Source organism: Ahaetulla prasina, chromosome 2, assembly GCF_028640845.1.
Source record: "Ahaetulla prasina isolate Xishuangbanna chromosome 2, ASM2864084v1, whole genome shotgun sequence".
Classification (NCBI taxonomy): domain Eukaryota; kingdom Metazoa; phylum Chordata; class Lepidosauria; order Squamata; family Colubridae; genus Ahaetulla; species Ahaetulla prasina.
In genome coordinates, this window is record NC_080540.1 from 210,093,466 (window position 1) to 210,114,151 (window position 20,686).

Below are 20,686 nucleotides of genomic sequence, written 5' to 3' on the forward strand. Positions count from 1 at the left end.
AGATTAGGCTAGCGATTGGGAGTGATTGCAGCTGGCTTGAGAGGGAGACATCAGAGCAAAGATTTCTCTCTTTTTTAATTCATCGCGCCTGAAGCCGAATTCGGCTAGCGATTTGAAGAGCCTGCAGCTGGCTTGTGGAGTCAACCATTGGAGCGCGATTCTTCAACTCACAAGTATACTTCCCATATTTCCGATGGTCTTAGGCGACCTCTGGCAAATCGTCATTTGACCCCCAACGGGGTCCCGACCCACAGGTTGAGAACCGCTGCTTTACAGCTAACCACAGGGATATGTAACTGCAAGTTCTGTAGATCTTCTCATATTATTGCTAAAAATTGGTAGCAGAGGAAATACATGAAAATTTGTGATACTACTATGGTTTCCTGATAGGGCAGTCATTAAGCAAGGACTTCTGGCAATGGACAGGTAGCCATTGACCTACAACTATGCATCAGCAACCATTCAAAGTTACAACAGGCTGAATGGTAGTTTCGAACAGCCCTCAGAGTTCCAGCTATCCCAGCTCTTCTATGGTCATGTGCTTGTGATCTAAGTGTTTGGCATTCACACTTAGAAATTGGTTGCCAAGCACCCAGTAATCATGTGATTGCCATTTGTCATCTTCCCTGCTGACGTCTTCTCTGAGGTAAGTCTCCCCCACCTGCACATCGTCCCCAGATGCTTGCATCATACTTAGCCCCCACAGTCCCTCCCTGACCTGCACAGTGCCTCTTACACACACACCCATGCATGTATCATGCCTCTCACACACCCTCCCCAACTCTTCCTCATCCACACAGTGCTTCTCACACACGCTCATTACCCTGCCTGTTGCTTCCTGTACCTGCCTTGCAGTCTTGGGTACTTTCCCTAGCCCTCCCTGATTCATGCAGTGCCTCTGTATGAATGCATCCCCTCCCCACCGCACCCTCACACACACCCCTCCAATCTTCCCTGGCGCATACTCTCCACACCTCTTTCATACCATCCCCTTGCACCCTCCCTTATTCCCCCAACTGCCAGCAGCTGTTTACCTGCCTGTGGGCCTTGAATGTGCAATTTCCCCAGTTGACTTCTCAATTGTGAGTACTTGGCAGGAAGTTGCCTCACTTAATGACTGTGGGATTCAGTTAATGATGGCAACACAGACTGCAGGAATTGTTGCTGCTAAGCAATGTGGTCATGCTTTACAACCACATCCTATAGGGAGGAAAATTCCTGTCTCCTGTCCCAATTGCCGTTGTAAGTTGAAGACTGCCTGTAATTAAAACAAACAAGGAAATCTGTCAAAGTCTGCCTTTCATGTACATGGTTTTACTCATCCAAATTCTACCACTATGAAGTTACATAATGTGTATAATATCAGAGCTTTCATTGGGTCAAGAGGCAAAAAGGCTAGGAGGGAACACATAGTTAGGTTTCATCTCTTCCCCACCCGCACCCCCAAAAAAATTCAAGGTCCTTCTATCAAGAGTAAGAGTTCTTTTTCCCCACAAAGTCTCATTTCCTCAAGCAAAAGCAATCAGCACCTGGAAAAGGATATATCAGAAATCAAGAATGCCTCTCTCTGCCAATATTGACACACATATTCTCCTAAACACAATCGCAATCACTGTGTGTACATATGGAAACATGATTCGTTTTTCCCCCCAATTACTTGTATAAGCATTATTCTCTATACTGTTCATGTTGTCTTGTATTTTCTGTTATAAATTGCACCAATAGAGGCTAAACCAATTTTGTTGTATATATGATGTACATAAAGATTGTTCTTATTGTTGTTGTTATTATTTACACAATTAATTTATACATACGATTCCTTTCTGTTTTCATATATATATATATATATATTACTTACGGGACCGCCTACTGCTACCGAATACCTCTCACCGACCCGTGCGCTCTCACAGAGAGGGACTCCTCAGGGTGCCATCAGCTAGGCAGTGTCGTCTGGTGACACCCAGGGGAAGGGCCTTCTCTGTGGGGGCTCCCACCCTCTGGAACGAACTCCCCCTAGGACTTCGTCAACTTCCGGACCTCCGAACCTTCCATCGCGAGCTTAAAACACATTTATTCATCTGCGCAGGACTGGATTAGATTTTAAATTTATATTGGTTTTAAATGGGTTTTATTATTTATATTGGTTTTTAATAATTCGGCCTTGTAGAATAAGTTTTTTAACTGTTATTTTAGTCTGTATTTATATGTGCTTTTTACTTGCCTGTGAACCGCCCTGAGTCCCTTGGGAGATAGGGCGGTATATAAATGTGATTAATAAATAAATAAATAAATAAATAAATAAATAAATATATGTGGTTTCTTAGTATTTTACTGAGCAATATAGGTGGCAGAGACTTCAGGGACAGAAAACATTGTCTGGTGGCAAACATTTTAGCATTAGGAAACAAAAGGACCCACTCTATAAGAAAGTTTACCGAGTTTGATGGAAAGTTATTGAAATGGATAAATGCTTACCCCTACTTTAAACTGAGATTCACAAGTTAAGGGATTCTTTGCAAAAAAAATTGGCTTAGAGAACTTGAACTTTCAGAAATTATGCATTCTGAACTTATTTATTTATTTATTTATTTATTTAATTAATTAATTAATTAATTAAATTTTTATACCGCCCTTCTCCCGAAGGACTCAGGGCAGTTCACAGCCAGATAAAATAACAATGAATAAATACAAGATAAAACAGTAATTAAAAAACTTATTAAATATGGCCCTTAATTAAAATATATTTAAAACAGTAAAACCCACTAATAAAATTTAAAACCAAATAAAAACGACTAAAATTGTATGCCAATCCTGCGCGAATAAATAAATATGTCTTCAGCTCGCGGCGAAAGGTCCGCAGGTCAGGAAGTTGACGGAGTCCTGGGGGAAGTTCGTTCCAAAGGGTAGGAGCCCCCACAGAGAAGGCCCTTCCCCTGGGGGCCGCCAGCCGACATTGCTTGGCTGACAGCACCCTGAGGAGTCCCTACCTGTGAGAGCGGGTGGCAAACGGTAGCAGTAGGCGGTCCCGTAAGTAACCCGGTCCTAAGCCATGGAGCGCTTTAAAGGTGGTAACCAACACCTTGAAGTGCACCCGAAAGACCACAGGCAGCCAGTGCAGCTTGCGCAGGAGTGGTGTTACATGGGAGCCACGAGTGGCTCCCTCTATCACCCGCGCAGTTGCATTCTGAACCAACTGGAGCCTTCGGGTGCTCTTCAAGGGGAGCCCCATGTAGAGAGCATTGCAGTAGTCCAAGCGAGAAGTAACAAGAGCATGAGTGACTGTACATAAGGCATCCTGGTCAAGAAAGGGGCGCAACTGGCGGATCAGGCGTACCTGATGAAAAGCTCTCCTGGAGACGGTCGTCAAATGTTCTTCAAAAGACAACCGTCCATCCAGGAGAACGCCTAAGTTGCGCACCCTCTCCATCAGGGCCAATGACTCGCCCCCAACAATCAGCCGTGGATGCAGCTGACTGTACCGGGGTGCCGGCATCCACAGCCACTCCGTCTTGGAGGGATTAAACTTGAGCCTGTTCCTCCCCATCCAGACCCGTACAGCTTCCAGACACCGGGACAGCACTTCGACAGCTTCGTTGGGGTGGCCTGGGGTGGAAAAGTACAGCTGCGTATCATCAGCGTACAGTTGGTAACTCACCCCAAAACCACTGATGATCTCACCCAGCGGCTTCATATAGATGTTGAACAGGAGAGGCGAGAGGATCAACTCCTGCGGCACCCCACACGTGAGGCGCCTCGCGGTCGATCTCTGCCCTCCTGCCAACACTGTCTGCGACCGGTCGGAGAGATAGGAGGAGAACCACCGATAAATGGTGCCTCCCACTCCCAAACTCCCTAACTGGCGCAGCAGGATACCATGGTCAATGGTATCAAAAGCCGCTGAGAGGTCTAACAGGACCAGGGCAGAGGAATAATCCCTGTCCCGAGCCCTCCAGAGACCATCGACCAATGCGACCAAAGCTGTCTCCGTGCTGTACCCAGGCCGAAAGCCAGACTGGAACGGGTCTAGATAGACAGTTTCATCCAGGTACTGGGGTAACTGACATGCCACCACACTCTCTACAACCTTCGCCACAAAATGAAGGTTGGAGACCGGATGATAATTTCCTAAAACAGCTGGATCCAGGGAAGGCTTCTTAAGGAGGGGTCTCACTACCACCTCTTTCAAGGCGGCAGGAAAGATGCTCCAACAAAGAAGCATTAATAATCCCCCGGAGCCAGCCTCGTGTCACCTCCTGCGTGGCCAGCACCAGCCAGGAGGGGCACGGGTCCAATAAACATGTGGTGGCATTCAGTCTCCCCAGCAACCTGTCCATGTCCTCAGGAGCCACAGGATCAAACCCGTCCCAAATAGTCTCAACAAGACGAGTCTCTGACGTCTCACCTGGATCTACCCAATTTTGATCCAAGCCGTCCCGAAGCTGAGCGATTTTATCATGCAGATACATACTGAAATCCTCGGCCCGCCCCTGTAGGGGGTCATCCCGCACCTCCTGCTGAAAAAGAGAGCGGGTCACCCGAAACAGGGCGGCTGGGCGGTTATCTGCCGATGCAATGAGGGAGGATACGTAGGAACGCTTAGCTTCCCTCAATGCCACTAGGTAGGTCTGAATATATGACCTAACTAGTGTTCGGTCAGCTTCCGAACGGGTGGATCTCCAGACACTCTCTAGGCGTCTTTTCCGGCATTTCATCTCCCTCAGCTCCTCGGAGAACCAAGGAGCTGGTTGAGACCTACGCCGGGTCAGAGGCCGCAAAGGCACGACACGGTCCAAAGCCCCAGCCGCAGCCTGTTCACAGGCTGCGACTAGTTCTTCGGCTGTGCCGTGGGCCAGATCCTCAGGGAATGGCCCAAGCTCCGTTAGGAACCTCTCCGGGTCCATCAGGCACCTGGGACGGAACCAACGCATTGGTCCCGTCTCCCTGCGGTGTTGAGTGGCGGTCCGAAAGTCCAGACAAAGGAGAGAATGATCTGACCATGACAAAGGCTCAATGACTAGATCTCCTAAATCCAGATCATTCAACCACTGTCCCGAGATAAAAATCAGGTCCAGTGTGCCTCCCCCGATGTGAGTAGGGCCATTAACTACTTGAGTCAGGTCCAAGGCCGTCATGGAGGCCATGAACTCCCGAGCCGTCGTTGATGACACGCCGGTCGATGGCAAGTTGAAATCCCCCATGACTATGAGTCTGGGGGTCTCAACCGCCACCCCGGCAAGCACCTCCAACAGCTCGGGCAGGGCTGTTGTCATGCAGCAAGGAGCCAGGTACGTGATCAACATGCCCACCTGAACCCTATGACCCCACTTCACAAAGAGGGATTCACAACCGGCTATCTGAGGGACAGTGGTCTCCCTTGGTTCTAGACTCTCCTTAATAACGACCGCCACCCCCCCACCCCTACCTTGGGCCCTCGGCTGATGGAATTCTCAGAAACCCGGTGGGCACATTTCGACGAGGGGAACTCACCCTTCCGTGCCCAACCAGGTCTCCGTAATGCCCATAAGGTCCGCGAAAATTTTTTATTTAACATGATAAAAAAGATCCTTCTGTCTCTTTGCTGTGCTCCTTGCTTGAGGATTTTTGTGCCTGAATGGAGAATACTGAATTGTCAGGGATACACAGCAGAAAAAGAATACTGTATGATTATGACTATTTGTCTCTGTAAGTAGACTGCACTGCCTTTCAAATGATGATAATTTATCACCAATAAGTAACTTGACCTTTCATTTAGGCATACTAGGCGAAAGTCAACTTTTGGATATAATAATTCAGAAAAATAAACAATTGGAATGCTATACAGATTACATGCAATAGCTTTTTTAAAAAAAGACTATTCTCTTGTTAAACAGATTTTATTTGAATATCTTTAGATCTAATGTCAGATGCCCAATCCTAAAAGCTTATTTTATCTAGTCTAAAATCTTTTTAAAGGTTCTCTTTTTCTTGATACCATGAACTTTGTTCATTTGATGAAAGATACATTTTCATTCTAGATTTGCTGCTGTTCTTCAATCCATTTGTAATCTGCTTTATCATTTCTACCTGTTTGTAGAAGAGATTTATTATAATGTGCAAATCTTAACTAATATAAACAGTGAACATGTTAAAAGAGTCTCTTTGTTCTTTTCTAGCACTAGCATTTTCATAAGCAGTCATTATATTCTGTTGGCAAAGTTATTACCTTGTTTAATATTGATCTGTTCAGTATTGTTAGCATTATGGTGTCCTAATCTGCAAAATAATTCTTTGATGGCATGGATTATTTTGGAACTCTTGCTAAAAGAGGAATAAGTAAACTGATACTCCAGAGAGCTCTTAAAATTCAACTTCTGTCATGCCAAAATAGCATGACCAGTAGCAAGGGATTATTATTTTTGTAATATAAAGTCATTTGGAAAACACATGGTTCTTCTGGTGGCAGAGTAAATTAGCTGAAAGCTCTCAGTGTGACTTTAGTACTGTATGTATAGTTAGAAGTGCAAATGTACCCAATGAATCTATTATGAGTATGCATTGATGGATAAATCTTCAACATTTTGGGGGGGGAAAAGTCACCATTATAATCTCTAAAACAGGATTTTTCCAGAGTTTCGCAGACCTAGACTTCTGGAAGAACGTGATGGTATTCCATGAGAGACCAAGAGGAGAAAATCACTCAAACTGCATCTCTTGATCAGGGCTTCCAGGAATCTTTTTAACTGACAGGTTCTACAACCTGAAATGGTTTGAAAACCCATTTTGTAAGACATCCTTAATGAGGTTCCAGCAAATTGTAGTTCAAAGTAGTGATTGAGATTGAAAGGGCACATTACGATTTGGGGATATGTGGAGATGCATTTAGCAGAGATAAAACATACCCAAACATTTCTAATATATACTGGAATAGTTTGAAATCAGGGATCTTAGGGCTATTTGTTCAAGAAGAATTGTAAATATTGTTCTACTTGCTTTCATTTTAAGTTAATCAAAAATATGACCAGAAGGAATTCATCATAGTATATAACAGGCTTTCTAGTTGGTTACTTCATTTAGATAGCAGCATGTGTTTCTGCAGTTTACATAAGATTAATTTAAATATTATCCCACACATAGTGTTCTAAGTTTGTTCAAAATAACCATAATACCCCCTCTATTATAAGAAGGCTTCTATTAATTGTTTTATTCTTAGCAATAGGCTTTTATGTCATATGACTGCTTCTGACTGTACTTGTCCCATAATGTGACAGGCTTAAGAGAGAATTAGAAAGTGATAGTGCTGGATGTTTATAAATTTTCTTATAGTTAATAAAACAAATTTTAAATGAAAGTTGCTGATAGTATGTTCATGAGCAGCCATTTGGGAAAGGTTCAGTTCCTGTCATAGCGTTTCTTATTCTTGCAAAAAAAAGGTGTTTCCATTGGATATGGAACTTTCTGTTTTTGTTTGGAGATTAAAACATTTTTTTATTCAGTATTTATTTACAGCTATAATTATTTGAAGAGAGTATATTTTCATTAACCTTTTAGTGTAATTTTTTTATTAAGGATTTTCACGTAAATAAAAGATAAACATGAAATTAAAAAGGGAAGAGGTAAAAGAAAATGTAGGGAAAAAAGTGCAGGTAGAATATTTTTTTTCACTTACCTTATTAAAAGTACTTTCTTAAGGAGGCGGTAAATAAATATAAAATCCTAGCCTTAAGTTGAATAACCTTAGTGCCTCAGATGGAAAATTAAAAGTAATTTAGATTTATTACAGTAATTACAGGATGTCTTTTACTTTTCAGTTCCTGTGACTGGTGGAAAATTTGGAAGTGTAACTATCACCTTATTCCATAATTTGGGACTAAAAGTTCAAATGAATTGGCAGAAATCTATTAATATACAGACAATATAGATTTTGCCACACCAAATTGATAGAATATTGAATAAAGAGGTTTTACTCCTAATACTGTATAACATACTCTTTAATATTCCTTGGAATATGCTAGTTGTACACATATAAAAATCATTATTTGAGCTCCTTGCATTGATTATTTGATGCCTTGCAAACATCTATTGTGTTTAAAATCTATGCAAATCTGTACAACAGACAACTATATTTATTTAGGCTACCTTATCTTTATCATAACAATTTGGTATAAAAAGAAATATTAAGAATGTTTTAAGCTATTTTGATTGACCATCTGGTAAGAATTTCTTGAGGATAAAGTACTTGATTTTGTTCATCCTCCTAGTTTATTATATGGATACTGAATTCATTCCCTTGATGATTGTCGTATTTTCTGTGTGTGTCTGTTTAAGACATACCAGATCCTGATACTGATCAAGCAGGAAGCTTGAGTAATTGATACATTAGACAATGGAACTAGCCGCATGCAAATGGTGTCAGTGAGAAAGCAAGATTGAAACAGCTGCTCGCTCCCTGTCTTAAACTAAGAACCTTGTTTCTAGGGTGATTAGTGATCAACTCAATGAACCCATAGTAAAATGGGTTGTGGGTTGTTTGTGAGGCTTGTTGCTATTTCATTTAAGTGATTTGGTGCAATGAAATTGCATTCTTTGCATAAGTTTAGCTCTTCCACAATATTTTGTTTCTAAACATTTTCTGTATACAGTTACCAAGGCCAGATGTAATCCTAAACTATTTTCCTTTTCATTGAATCTATATAAATACTTGATTATGCTTCCATTTGGCCCTTCTTGTAAACTGACGTTAGTTTAATTTTGTTTCTTCAGAACATTTCTTTCTTAATTTTTCTTTATTCCTTCCTTTCTTCCTTCCTCCCTCCCTCCCTCCCCCCATCCCTCCTCACTGATAAAGTGACACTGCAGTTTACAAAATAGTAAAACAATAAATACAAAATCAGTTAGGCATTCTCATACATAGGTTTTACGATGGATTTGCGAAGTTTGTGGCTGAACCAAATTTTGTTTATATAAAACGTTCATATCTGTGGAAGTAACACTAGAAGTTGTTTACATGTGTCAAATTACTTCATTAGAAAGGGTTTCCAGTTGTCCTTCAAATGGTACAAAGGTTAGTAAAGATGGATTTTTCAATCCAACTATATTTATTTATTAGATTTGTACCCTGCCTTTTCTTCAGGAACTCAAGATGGCATACATAGCACTCCTTTCTGCCTTAAATAAAGTAATTAAAAATAGATTTGTGGGATATGGTGCTACCTATAATCTTTTCTAATTACGTGTGTGTGTGTGTGTGTGTGTGTGTGTGTGTTTAAAGGGAACTTGGGAACATCTTCCAGAAGTTTTGAAAAGGAGATTTGGCTGTTTGCATTCTGTACAAGTGTTCCAGCAATTACACAACAAATCTTGCTAAAATGGATATTTCTTGACATTGGAAGACAGACAGATGACGTCTATAAATGAACACAGTGAGAACGGAGCTCGTTTGATACTTTGTATAATCCATTGTTTGGCACTATATTCCTGCAGTATAATGATTGTTTTATAAATTGTAAACTTTTAGATGATAAACATTAAGCATATTTCCTGAGGAACAAAACTGCAAGTTGTAGGAGAACTATAATGTTCTTTTAGAATTGTTCTGATTCTTCTTTTCCAGAGGCAGATTTTTTAAGGAATCATGAAAAATGATACTGGTAGTTTTCTTAAATTGAAAAAGTAGTGCCAGGAGAAATACTGAAATGTTCATAATTTTTTAAAGTTCTACATAGATAAAAAAATTACTTCCTGCCTATATATACAGGTGTATATATATATAGTTACATACTATATGTAACTGACATATGGGTTATGTCGGCAGCTGGAACCATGATTTCCCCACTAAGTGATACAGATGTAAAATGCAGTGTCACACAACCACATTAGCTTAACAACAGAAATCCTGGCAATACCAACCCAGGACCTTGCAGGTCATTAAATGAAGACCTCACATGATCGTTTAGGAAGAGGCAGGATTCTCAGAAAAGCGGGTCAGTGGGAGAGAATAATGGGGTGGGCACAGTGTTGCAGGCACAAAGGAGCACAGGGCTTGTCTCAGCATTGAGGCAGCATTCCTCAGTGGTGGCCGCCTTCAACAATCTCACCCTGCCACTCCTGCCCTGGACTGCTGCCTCAAGGCAGTGCTGACTAGAAGTCACCTCAAGCCCTGTGCTGCAGTTAAGCCCCTTTTGCAGGCTTCATGCCCCAGCAGCACTGACCAGCCACAAGTCCCAGCACTGCAGCAGATCCCCCCTCCCCCCACCATACCGAGGTCTGTAGCATTCATCTGCAGCAGCTACTACCTTGCTTGTAACTCTCACCCACTTGCTTGAAATCCCCTTTTTCTCAAGTGAATAAGATGATGGTCAACTGGGGATTGCTGGGCAGGGATATGGTTCTAAGTGCAGGTGGTTCTGAATATTTTATCACGTGGGGGGGGTGTTACTGCAACAGCTGGGACTTCAAAAACCAGTCTTAATTCTATGTTTTCAGTGCTCTCATAACCGAACAGTCCCTGAATGAATTGGTATAACTTAAGGATTCCCTGTAAATAAACTTGGAATGTTTTTGCATATCTCTTCTGCATTTTATTTCTTGACTATAACATTTTTGAGAGAGACTTTTTTTTTTTAAAGGACATAATGTGGAACTAAATTATTTTTCACTAAATTGTTCTCCAAAATTCTTCTCCAAAATTTTTTTATCGGAGTAATTCTTGGAACATTCTGATTGTTTTAGCCTATATTACTTTAAATAATTCCATAAAACTGGGTCAATTTCTTTGTGGTTACATATGTTTTTTTTCTTTTAATCAAAGTATGTTTGCTCCTAGAACTCTGTTGGCTAACAATATTAAATATGTTATATAGAAGCATGTATGCCTTGTGGTGGTCCAGGTGACTCTTATTGTAGATCAGGATATAGCAGTATTCTGTGGTAATTTTTGGAGGCCTAATTAGCAATAAGTTATGTTTGGTTTAAATATTAAGAAATAGTTATGCATTTGACCACATTAACCAAATCTACAATAATAGCAATTGCAAACCTTAAGGTAACCTCTGCTAATGGGATGTAGATTATTTAGAGCAAAAAAGGAAAAAAACAACTTCAGCTAATGACTTACATTTTTATATATTTTTCTGGAATATAAAATTCCTAAAATTAGAAAGAATTTGACCCCTTGCCAAGAGATTGTAAGAATTTTCTTTGTGACAACACATCAGATTAAAGATTTTAAGTATAACTATTTAGAAATAATGCTTTGTAAGCTTCAAGAGATGGCGTTGCATTTTATCATTTATCAGTGCCAATGACAAGAATTGATAACTTTTTAATGGATTGATCAACAAAACTAAAGACTGTAGTGATTAGATCTTCCCCCAGATTTTCTCAAGCAAAATGGCATGGTACAAGCTGCAGACCAAATATATTTGTAGCAGTTTATATCTAATTCTTCGTAGCAGATAGGAAATTGTCTGTTTTACTCTGTACATTTAATATTTTTCAGATGCTTTTATTGGGGAGCCAGACAATCTCTACCCTTCTTTTCTATCTTTGGAGTTGGGGTATGTGTATGTGGGGGGAGAGACAGTCAGTGCAGAACTGTGTAGTTGTAGTTGTCTGGCATAATTCTGCATCCTCAAAGGTGGAAAGTGTTTGATAACCCATGTGGTTTATCTGCTTATGAATCTTGTCTTTTTCTCAGTCTGTTTCTGATGTACATGGGGAAGTTGGGTGGTACTGTAGGCCTTAATTCTTTGTCCTATTTTGACATATAGCCTATACCATACTAAAAGGTTAGGTGTAGGTCGTATCCCCCGCCCACACTAGCAAAACATAATCCTTGTCATTGATTATGTGTGGATGGCAAGTTAAGCTGCAACTTTGCTTAGTATTTATCCTCCTCAATATCTGGCTCCTTAATAGAATTGCTACTTAGAGGTTGCTGTGTACATAGTACACAGAACTCTAATTTGTATCTGCCAGGGCAAGCTGGAGAGGAATGTTAAAGCCAAATCCTTGGTTGTTTTTGCTTATCTTAAGAAGAATAGGCAATAACAATGCGCACTAGCATTATGTTTGTTCAATATCAAACAAATTATTGTTTGGTAAAGCTAATATCAAGCTAGTATCATGTATGTGTGTGTGACAGATTTCAGCTCATGTAGATTTTATGGTGCTGCTTAAGAAGGACTTGGGCTTGAGTATTAAAGTCAACTGCTTCTTCAAATATAAATAGGAGCCATCATTTATTAGCAACTTTGTAACAGACTGTTTTCTTTGGGAACAAATAATAATAGTTCATTTTAAATTGGATTTCTTTCAATTAAAAATAACATTTGGCAAACAATATGTATTTTATTAAATCTGAAAATGTTAGTATACTATCCTCACAATTAATGCTCTGTAAAATTAATGCTTTTACTAAATACATTTAATCATAGGAGGGTTTTCTATGACCAGCTCAATTGTTCTTCAAATAGCAGTATTTTTATGAGGGTTTTTAAGTCTATGGGCTTGCGATTACATAATAAATCCTGGTGTTCTTTACCATTAGTCATATTGTCAGTGACTGCTTTTATGGTAGATCAGAAATTTCTCTATCCTTAATTGGCTTCCAAACTCTCATTTTTTTATTATTATTTATTATTATTTATTAAATTTTTATACTGCCCTTCTCCCGAACGACTCAGGGCGGTGTACAGCCAAAGATAAAACACAATACATATACAATTAAAACCAACAATTAAAACCTAGCAAATTACAAAAGGCTGATAATTAAAAGTTTAAATTTAAAATTATAAAAAATTTTAAAAACCCAATAAAAAACCCCAATTTAAGATTAAAACTATTAAAACCATTATGCCAGTCCCGCTTGAATAAATAAATATGTTTTTAGCTCACGACGGAAGGTCCGAAGATCAGGCACTTGACGTAAGCCAGGGGGAAGTTCATTCCAGAGCGTCGATGCTCCAACAGAGAAGGCCCTACTCCTGGGGGCCGCCAGCCGACACTGTTTGGCGGACGGCACCCTGAGGAGACCTTCTCTGTGAGAGCGTACGGGTCGGTGGGAGGCATAGGGTAACAGCAGGCAGTCTCGTAAGTACCCGGGTCCTAAGCCATGGAGCGCTTTGAAGGTGGTAACCAAAATCTTGAAGCGCACCCGAAAGATCACAGGAAGCCAATGCAGACTACGCAGCAGTGATGTTACATGGGAGCCGCGAGCGGCTCCCGTTACTACTCGCGCAGCCGCATTCTGGACTAACTGTAGCCTCCGGGTGCACCTCAAGGGCAGCCTCATGTAGAGAGCATTGCAGTAATCCAACCAAGACGTGACCAGAGCATGAGTGACTGTGCATAAGGCATCCCGGTCAAGGAAGGGACGCAACTGGCGAACCAAGCGAACTTGGTAGAAAGCCCTCCTGGAGACGGCCGCCAGATGTTCATCAAAGGACAGTCGTCCATCCAGGAGGACACCCAAGTTGCGAACCACCTCCTTTGGGGCCACTAACTCGCCTCCAACAGTCAGCTGCAGCTGCAGCTGACTGTACCGGGGTGCCGGCATCCACAGCCACTCCGTCTTGGAGGGATTGAGCCTGAGTCTGTTTCTCCCCATCCAGACCCGTACGGCTTCCAGGCACCGGAACAGCACTTCGACCGCTTCGTTGGGGTGGTCCAGGGTGGAAAACTGTACACCGCCCTGAGTCCTTCGGGAGAAGGGCGGTATAAAAATTGAATAAATAAATAAATAAAAGTACAGCTGAGTATCATCAGCGTACAGATGATAACTCACCCCGAAACCACTGATGACCTCGCCCAGCGGCTTCATATAGATGTTGAACAGGGTAGGAGAGAGAATCGACCCCTGAGGCACCCCACAAGTGAGGCGCCTCGCGGACGACCTCTGCCCCCCTGTCAACACCGTCTGCGACTGGTCAGAGAGATAGGAGGAGAACCACAGATAAACGGTGCCTCCCACTCCCAATCCCTCCAACCGGCGCAGCAGGATACCATGGTCGATGGTATCAAAAGCCGCTGAGAGATCTAATAGGACCAGGGCAGAGGAACAACCCCTATCCCTGGCCCTCCAGAGGTCATCCACCAACGCGACCAAAGCCGTCTCCGTGCTATAACCGGGTCGGAAGGCGGACTGGAACGGGTCTAGATAGACAGCTTCCTCCAGGTGCCGGGGAAGCTGCCATGCAACCACACTCTCTACAACCTTCGCCACAAAGCGAAGGTTGGAGATTGGACGGTAATTCCCCAAAATAGCTGGGTCCAGGGAAGGCTTCTTAAGGAGAGGTCTCACCACCGCCTCTTTTTTTAAAAACCACCGCCTCTTTTTTTAAAAACTTTTTTAAAAAACTACACTAATGAGTTTAAATAATTCATTAAATAATTCATACCTTACTTAGACCAGCAGTGATGCTCATTCACTTCTGTTTGTTTTGCCTATATTTGTTAGAAGAAGGATGGACCAAGATAGAACTAAACAAAGGGGGGCAAATATTGGAAAACAAAAGAAAACTAGTATGTTTGCAGAATGCTGTATTATTTCTGTTAGGCCAAGAAAGTATCTATAGCTATGTATGGAAATAATGCTAAACTATAATTCTTTGAAATTTATTTATTTATTTATTTATTATTTAGATTTTTATACCGCCCTTCTCCCGAAGGACTCAGGGCGGTGTACAGCCAGATTAAAACAGTACAATATACAAATTAAAACCACAGTTAAAATAACCTATTCTATAAATGGCCGAAAATTAAAACCGTCAAATTTGACCCATAAATAAAATACCCCAATTAAAATTATTAAAATTCGAATTTTTTTTTTAAAAAATAAAATGCTGACTTGTGCATGATGACTGAAGATTAAGGAAATATTTAATGTATCAATGGAAAAGTTAGGGTTAATCTCATTTAAAGCAACTTTTTCAGGCAGATTTAAATCCACTCTATTTTGCTGTGGGAAAAAATAATTCTCTTAAAACTTCAACTTTTTTGGTTTTTTTTATTATTTGAATTTATATCCCGCCCTTCTCCGAAGACTCAGAGCGGCTTACATTGTGTAAGGCAATAGTTAACTTCAGTGGGCAACCATTTGACCTTCCACTGTTCTTAATTGTTGTGTTTCCCAGCCAAATGGATGTGTAGCAGTTGCATCATTATTTAATGGACTCATGCCTGCCAACTCACTCATGTCGGCACCTGTGGCAGCCCGAGCACTCTGCCAGCGAAAACGGGCTTCTGAGCTCAGTTTTCGGCTGCGACGACCTCCTGCAACCCTCTGCCAGTGAAAACGGAGCTCGGGAGGGCCGTTTTCACTGGCAAAGGCACTGGGGCTGGTCCTTCACTGTTTCCAGATCTAAGCACACTGCAGGCCAGATTTGGTCCCTGAGCCTTGAGTTTGACACCCCTGCCCTATAAGGTCTTTAAAATAATGAAATACTAGTCTTCTATTTCATTAATATTTTACAGCTGTAAGAATTAAAAATGACTAATGACATAAGTGGGTATAATGAGTTGTAGTGGTGCAGTGGTTAGAGTACTTTACTACAGGTTACTTCTGCTGATCACCAGTTGCCAGCAGTTTGGCAGACCGAATCTCACCAGGCTCAAGGTTGACTCAGCTTTCCATCTTTCTGAGGTCAGTAAAATGAGGACCCAGATTGTTGAGGGCAATAGGCTGACTCTGTAAACTGGTTAGAGAGGGCTGTAAAGCACTGTAAAGTGGTATATAAGTCTAAGTGCTATTGCTATTGCTGTAGCACTAGCTGAACTGACAAACAAAAGTAATTCCCTTGTGCTGATTTTCCTTTCTCTCTTAGTATGTGAAGTTAGATTTTATTATTGTATAATAATTCACCACTTGGCATGCTACATGATATAGTGTTTCTGTTTCCCTAAAGAGTTGCAAATAAAATATTTTTTAAAAAATTCTGAAGTTTTGCTTTGAATTTTGATGCATCGAGATATTGAAGGAACGTTTTCTTACAGAAAATGTAATTGTGTCATAAAATGATAGTTATGTCTGACTCTACTTGATATTGATCAACATTTTGTACATCATAGTAATGTTTTGTCTCGCTATATCAAGTGGATATGCCTATTTCTAAGGAATATCCAGTTATATAGGGTATGCAGTTCCTGTAAGTTATCTACTGCTAGCAGTGCATATACTGTACTGGATAAAGTTGCTTGCAGAAATAGTAAACCAACTGAATCAGAATTGTACCATACCTCTGTACATCTTGTTTTTTTAAAAAAATGGAAGTATTGTCCATTAGTTTGTCTGTAATGGTGTCTGAGATCCCTGATCAGATGTATTGGTAAAAAGAGTAGGATCTCAGTAATTTAGAAAATAGTTTTGAAATATAACATGCTGCTAGAAGAATGGTTCTAGAATGTTTTGACTGACTTAATCATGTATAGAAGTTTGAACAAATTGAACAATGAAAAGAGAAAAGGGTATCAGAAGTGTAGATGGGGCAGCCAGCTTGTTTGAAAATATAAGCTATGATCAGTTAGTTATTGTGAACCAATAAATAGGAAAAATATATTAATGTGGAACCTATTTAGCAAGTACCGTGAAATATTTGGTTTTATATACTGTTGATATAATGTATTATATTTTTTTCAGCTCAGTGTCCTAATTGTCTTATAATGCAACACACAACGGAATAAAAATAGATGTTTCATTTACGTTAAACTGCTTTTAATGTCTTTTTAAATTCTATTTTCAACAAAATGTCCATGCCTAAATGAGGATCAAATATATTTGCAATTTTCTTTTCAGCGTGGATCTGATGAGCTTCTTCCTTCTGGTATCACATACGGGACTCTTACGATGAGCAATCCTACTCCTGCTACTGGTATGATTAAGAATGCATTTTGTATATGCTCCTATAAATGTTCTCCATAGTGGTGGAGACAGCAGCCAGGAATGGGTTGTACTCATCTGTTCAGTTGAAGGACTGAGTCTGTCAGAGTTGTTAAGTCCCGCCCTTGTTGCTAGGGGCTTCCAGCTTTTGACTCAGTCCTTCAGACTGGATGCATGTGTCGGATTATTCCTCTCTCCATATTTCTGGTTGCTGACTTCTACTGGATTTATATTTCTGGACTTTCTGATCTTTAGCATTTTCAGTGCCAGGGCTAAATCCACATCTTTGTTGGATCATACCCTCTCTCAGCGGCTGGTTTCGGCTCTGCCTGCTCACAGGGGATCCCAGCTCCCTGTGTTTGCATGTATCCATTGTTTGTTTATTCCATCATATGAACCGAAAACTCTGGCATGTTTTCTTGAAGTAAGTCAAAATATGTAACTGGAGCTTGTTAATTTATGAGATGTTAACCATGGATTGAACTGGCTGGGCTAGTAGTAGCAGACAGCTGATCCCATAGTGGAAGTTGAAGTCTCAAGCATCCTCTCCCAGAAGCCCTCTTGAGTGTTCACATCCTGTTTCTGTCTCCTGTTTGTGATAGCAGCTTAGTAGTTCCTACTTTCCCCATCTGCTTTCCAGGAAACACTTATCTGGCATCCTCTCCCTAACCTTAGTGTATATGAGTCAGAGGGCTACCACAGCCTTTAGTATCTTTCTGGCTATTAGAAGGTAAACAAAGCAATATTATTTCAATAGGGTAATCTGTCGCATAGATACTATTTGCCTAGAAACTTTAGTTCACATTTCTTTCCTAGGAAGACAGAGCTATAGAGATTTTTTTTAAAAAAAAGTAAAATGTAACCTCCCCATTTTAACTTTAAATATGAAAATGCAAATAACTAATATTGGTAGATATAAATGACATAGCTGTATATATCCCAATGATTCAATTGTCAGCTTGAAAGAAAAATTATAACAGTGAATACAGTGCTCTCAGCAGACCCCCAGATAGCAATAGGTGCATACAAATGGCATGTTTTCCCTTGAGAGAGAAGATACTGCAGTTTAATCTTACAGAGTACAGAAAGATTATAAATAAAATAATGATCTTCATGCTCACCCTGAAAATGGGAAGAGGTGAAGATATAAATAGATATATATGAACATCAAACATGACTTAACATCACAAAGAAAAGAATCTAATTGAAATTTGGCAAATTGAAATTGCCAAAATAGCAATTTGCTGAAGCAAAAGGTTCATCTTGCTTCATTATTTGAATGTACTGCAGCTTTTAAGCAGCAGTTTAAGCAGAAGCTGCGAAAGAGATGATACACCCCGCCTCAAATTCAACCTCAGTCCACAGGTTCCTGACAAAGTGTTTTCCTTCAGTTCTGCTGCTGGTTTAGTAAAAGGACCAGTCTAATTTAAGCAGAGGTAGCCAGACTCTATACATGACCCAGAGTGTGCCTCTCTCCCACAAGGGAGTGTCTATTGTACATATGAGCCTAGGGAAATGCATTTGAGTTTGTGTGCTCACAGCTTGTGCAGGCTACAATCACAACATGAGGATTCGTTTTCTTCTTTTCCTAAATTGAAATTACCAATAGATGGAATGTTGCTTTGAGAGTTTTTTGAAGTGAAGTTGTCAGAATTTTGAAGGCACTTGGTTTGGGGAAAAATACCTATGTTTAACCATGCAAATTAAATAAGAAGAGGGAAGGAAAGTGTCTGATCCACTTGAATCTTGATGTAATAAAAAATTAAGCATCAAAAAGTATCTTCACATATAGCAAATATTACATTTTGAATCCTCTCTGTTAACCATTTGGAATGTTAAAATTTGACACAAAATGGTTTCTAAAGATCCCAGTTTGATCCCAGGACAGATTAGTCTGATACTGTCAGACACACGTATAAACCACTTCCAATTATTGTATATTCTCCTCTATAATTTGCTAGACAGTTTCCTGGACAGTTTGAGTAGCAAATGGAGACATTTTCATTTAAATTGGAGACCTTAGAAATGGCAAACTATTTCCTGCAAAGGCAACCTGTGATTGCTGTGCATGTGCCTGCTAAGGGATCTGGATTATGCATTTCTGGCAAAAGCTGGACAATGCTTGCTATTGTATTCTTTTTCAAGATGCACTAAACCTCATCCTGGTCTGTTGGCATAGTCATACTACTGTATATATATTAGCAAATAGCCATAAATAACATTGTTTAATCACAGTTAATTATTTTTGGTTTTCTCATTCTTAATCTCTAAATCTTTGATCTTTTCCAGTACTGTCATTCCCTATGCCTTTGTATAAGTCCCCAGAAGACAATCAAATCACTATGTCCTGTACTTGTAAATATTTCTGTAGAAGACTACTAGTAGCTGATTCTACTTTCATACATCTTCTGACTGTTGGTTCAGTCTCTGCAAACATGCCAAAACAAAAAAGTTCAGGGAAATATACTGTGCAGCTTAACTGATCATAACTAGAATTGTACATTTGTAAATTTCTTGTGTTAACTTTTTTCCTCTACTAAAGCAAAAAAAAAAAAAAGGTGAACAGAAGATTAATAAACAAACAAAGTACAAGTTACTATTACTGATTCTAGTTAATTTGAAGTAATTTTAAAATTTAGAGTTCACACAGCAATCACACTTTGTACTAGGTATACTTTATATGCTGAAGCACTTTGTATATGTTTTAGCTAATGGGAATGACAACAAGAAATTTAAAGGAGACAGATCTCCCTGCTCCCCTTCTCGAGTTCTTCACCTTCGTAAAATTCCAAATGATGTCACTGAAGCAGAAGTAATTTCTCTAGGTGTACCTTTTGGCAAAGTAACTAATCTCTTGATGTTGAAAGGAAAAAGCCAGGTACGTGCATGCTTTACATCATATAATCAACCACAGAAAATAATGTGTTTAATATATGATGAATTTGTCTGACACCTTTGGAATTACTAGATTTCACTATCATATCAGCAGTGGTACATAGGTTTTGGCTCAGGTATAAGTTAAACATTCGTACCTGAAATGGGGAAATAATTTCTATTTCTAAATGAAACTTAATTTTTTAAAATTTTAGTTATTTTTACTTTATTTTATTTTATTCAATTTGTATAGACACTCATCTCAAAAAAATGACTCCGGGCAATGAACAATCATAAAATAAAAATCTAAATTTTAACTACAGTACTAAAAATTAAATTACACACAGCAGCCAAGAAAAGTATTACAATCTTCAGACGTTAACATAACCAGGAAATAGGGCCCTTTACATACCTGGGACCCCCACCTGGACACATTAGCAGCTTTTAAGGCATTACAGAAAGGCCAAAAGGGCCAGGGCCATCCTAATATCCAGATGGAGGATGTTTCAGAGGGCAGGCACCACAGCAGAGAGGCATGCATCCTGGTTCCTGCCAGCTTACATTCTTTGGCTGATGGGATTTGGAGCATGCCCATTTTGCCAGACTGGATTGGGTAGGGTGAAATAACAGAGAGAAGCCATTCCTCAGGTATTCTGGTTCCTGTCTTCAAGTAGTCCTTGACTTACAGCCATACTTGAGGCCAGAATTTTGGTTGCAACTTGTTTTGGTAATTAAGCAAGGCACCCAGGCGACGGCTTTGCTGAATCACTGCAATCTTGGTTCTCCTCATTGTAGACATTAAGCAACTGTAAGGCCATTATGTGGAGCACATAGTGCCGGGTTGGTGGAGGTGCTTCGCCAATGAAAAATGCATTGCAGATCATATTAATGATCCTTTTTCAAAGCATTGAAGCAGTTGCATTATTTGAAAAGCTCTGTGGTACCTTAAAGTTTCTCATT

General features: G+C 40.1%; 1 protein-coding gene across 5 annotated transcripts in view; it reads left to right on the forward strand.

The window, feature by feature from the left end:
- The window catches only part of PTBP3 (polypyrimidine tract binding protein 3), a 61,155-nt gene that overhangs the window by 17,018 nt on the left and 23,451 nt on the right, over positions 1 to 20,686 (forward strand). For 3 of the 5 annotated variants that reach the window (XM_058171082.1, XM_058171083.1, XM_058171084.1), the window contains 2 exons: positions 16,769 to 16,844; positions 19,561 to 19,730. In XM_058171082.1, coding sequence (XP_058027065.1) covers positions 16,769 to 16,844; positions 19,561 to 19,730 — 246 coding nt within the window. The remainder of the gene's footprint in view (positions 1 to 16,768; positions 16,845 to 19,560; positions 19,731 to 20,686) is intronic. The other 2 variants (XM_058171086.1, XM_058171085.1) reach the window with 1 other exon arrangement.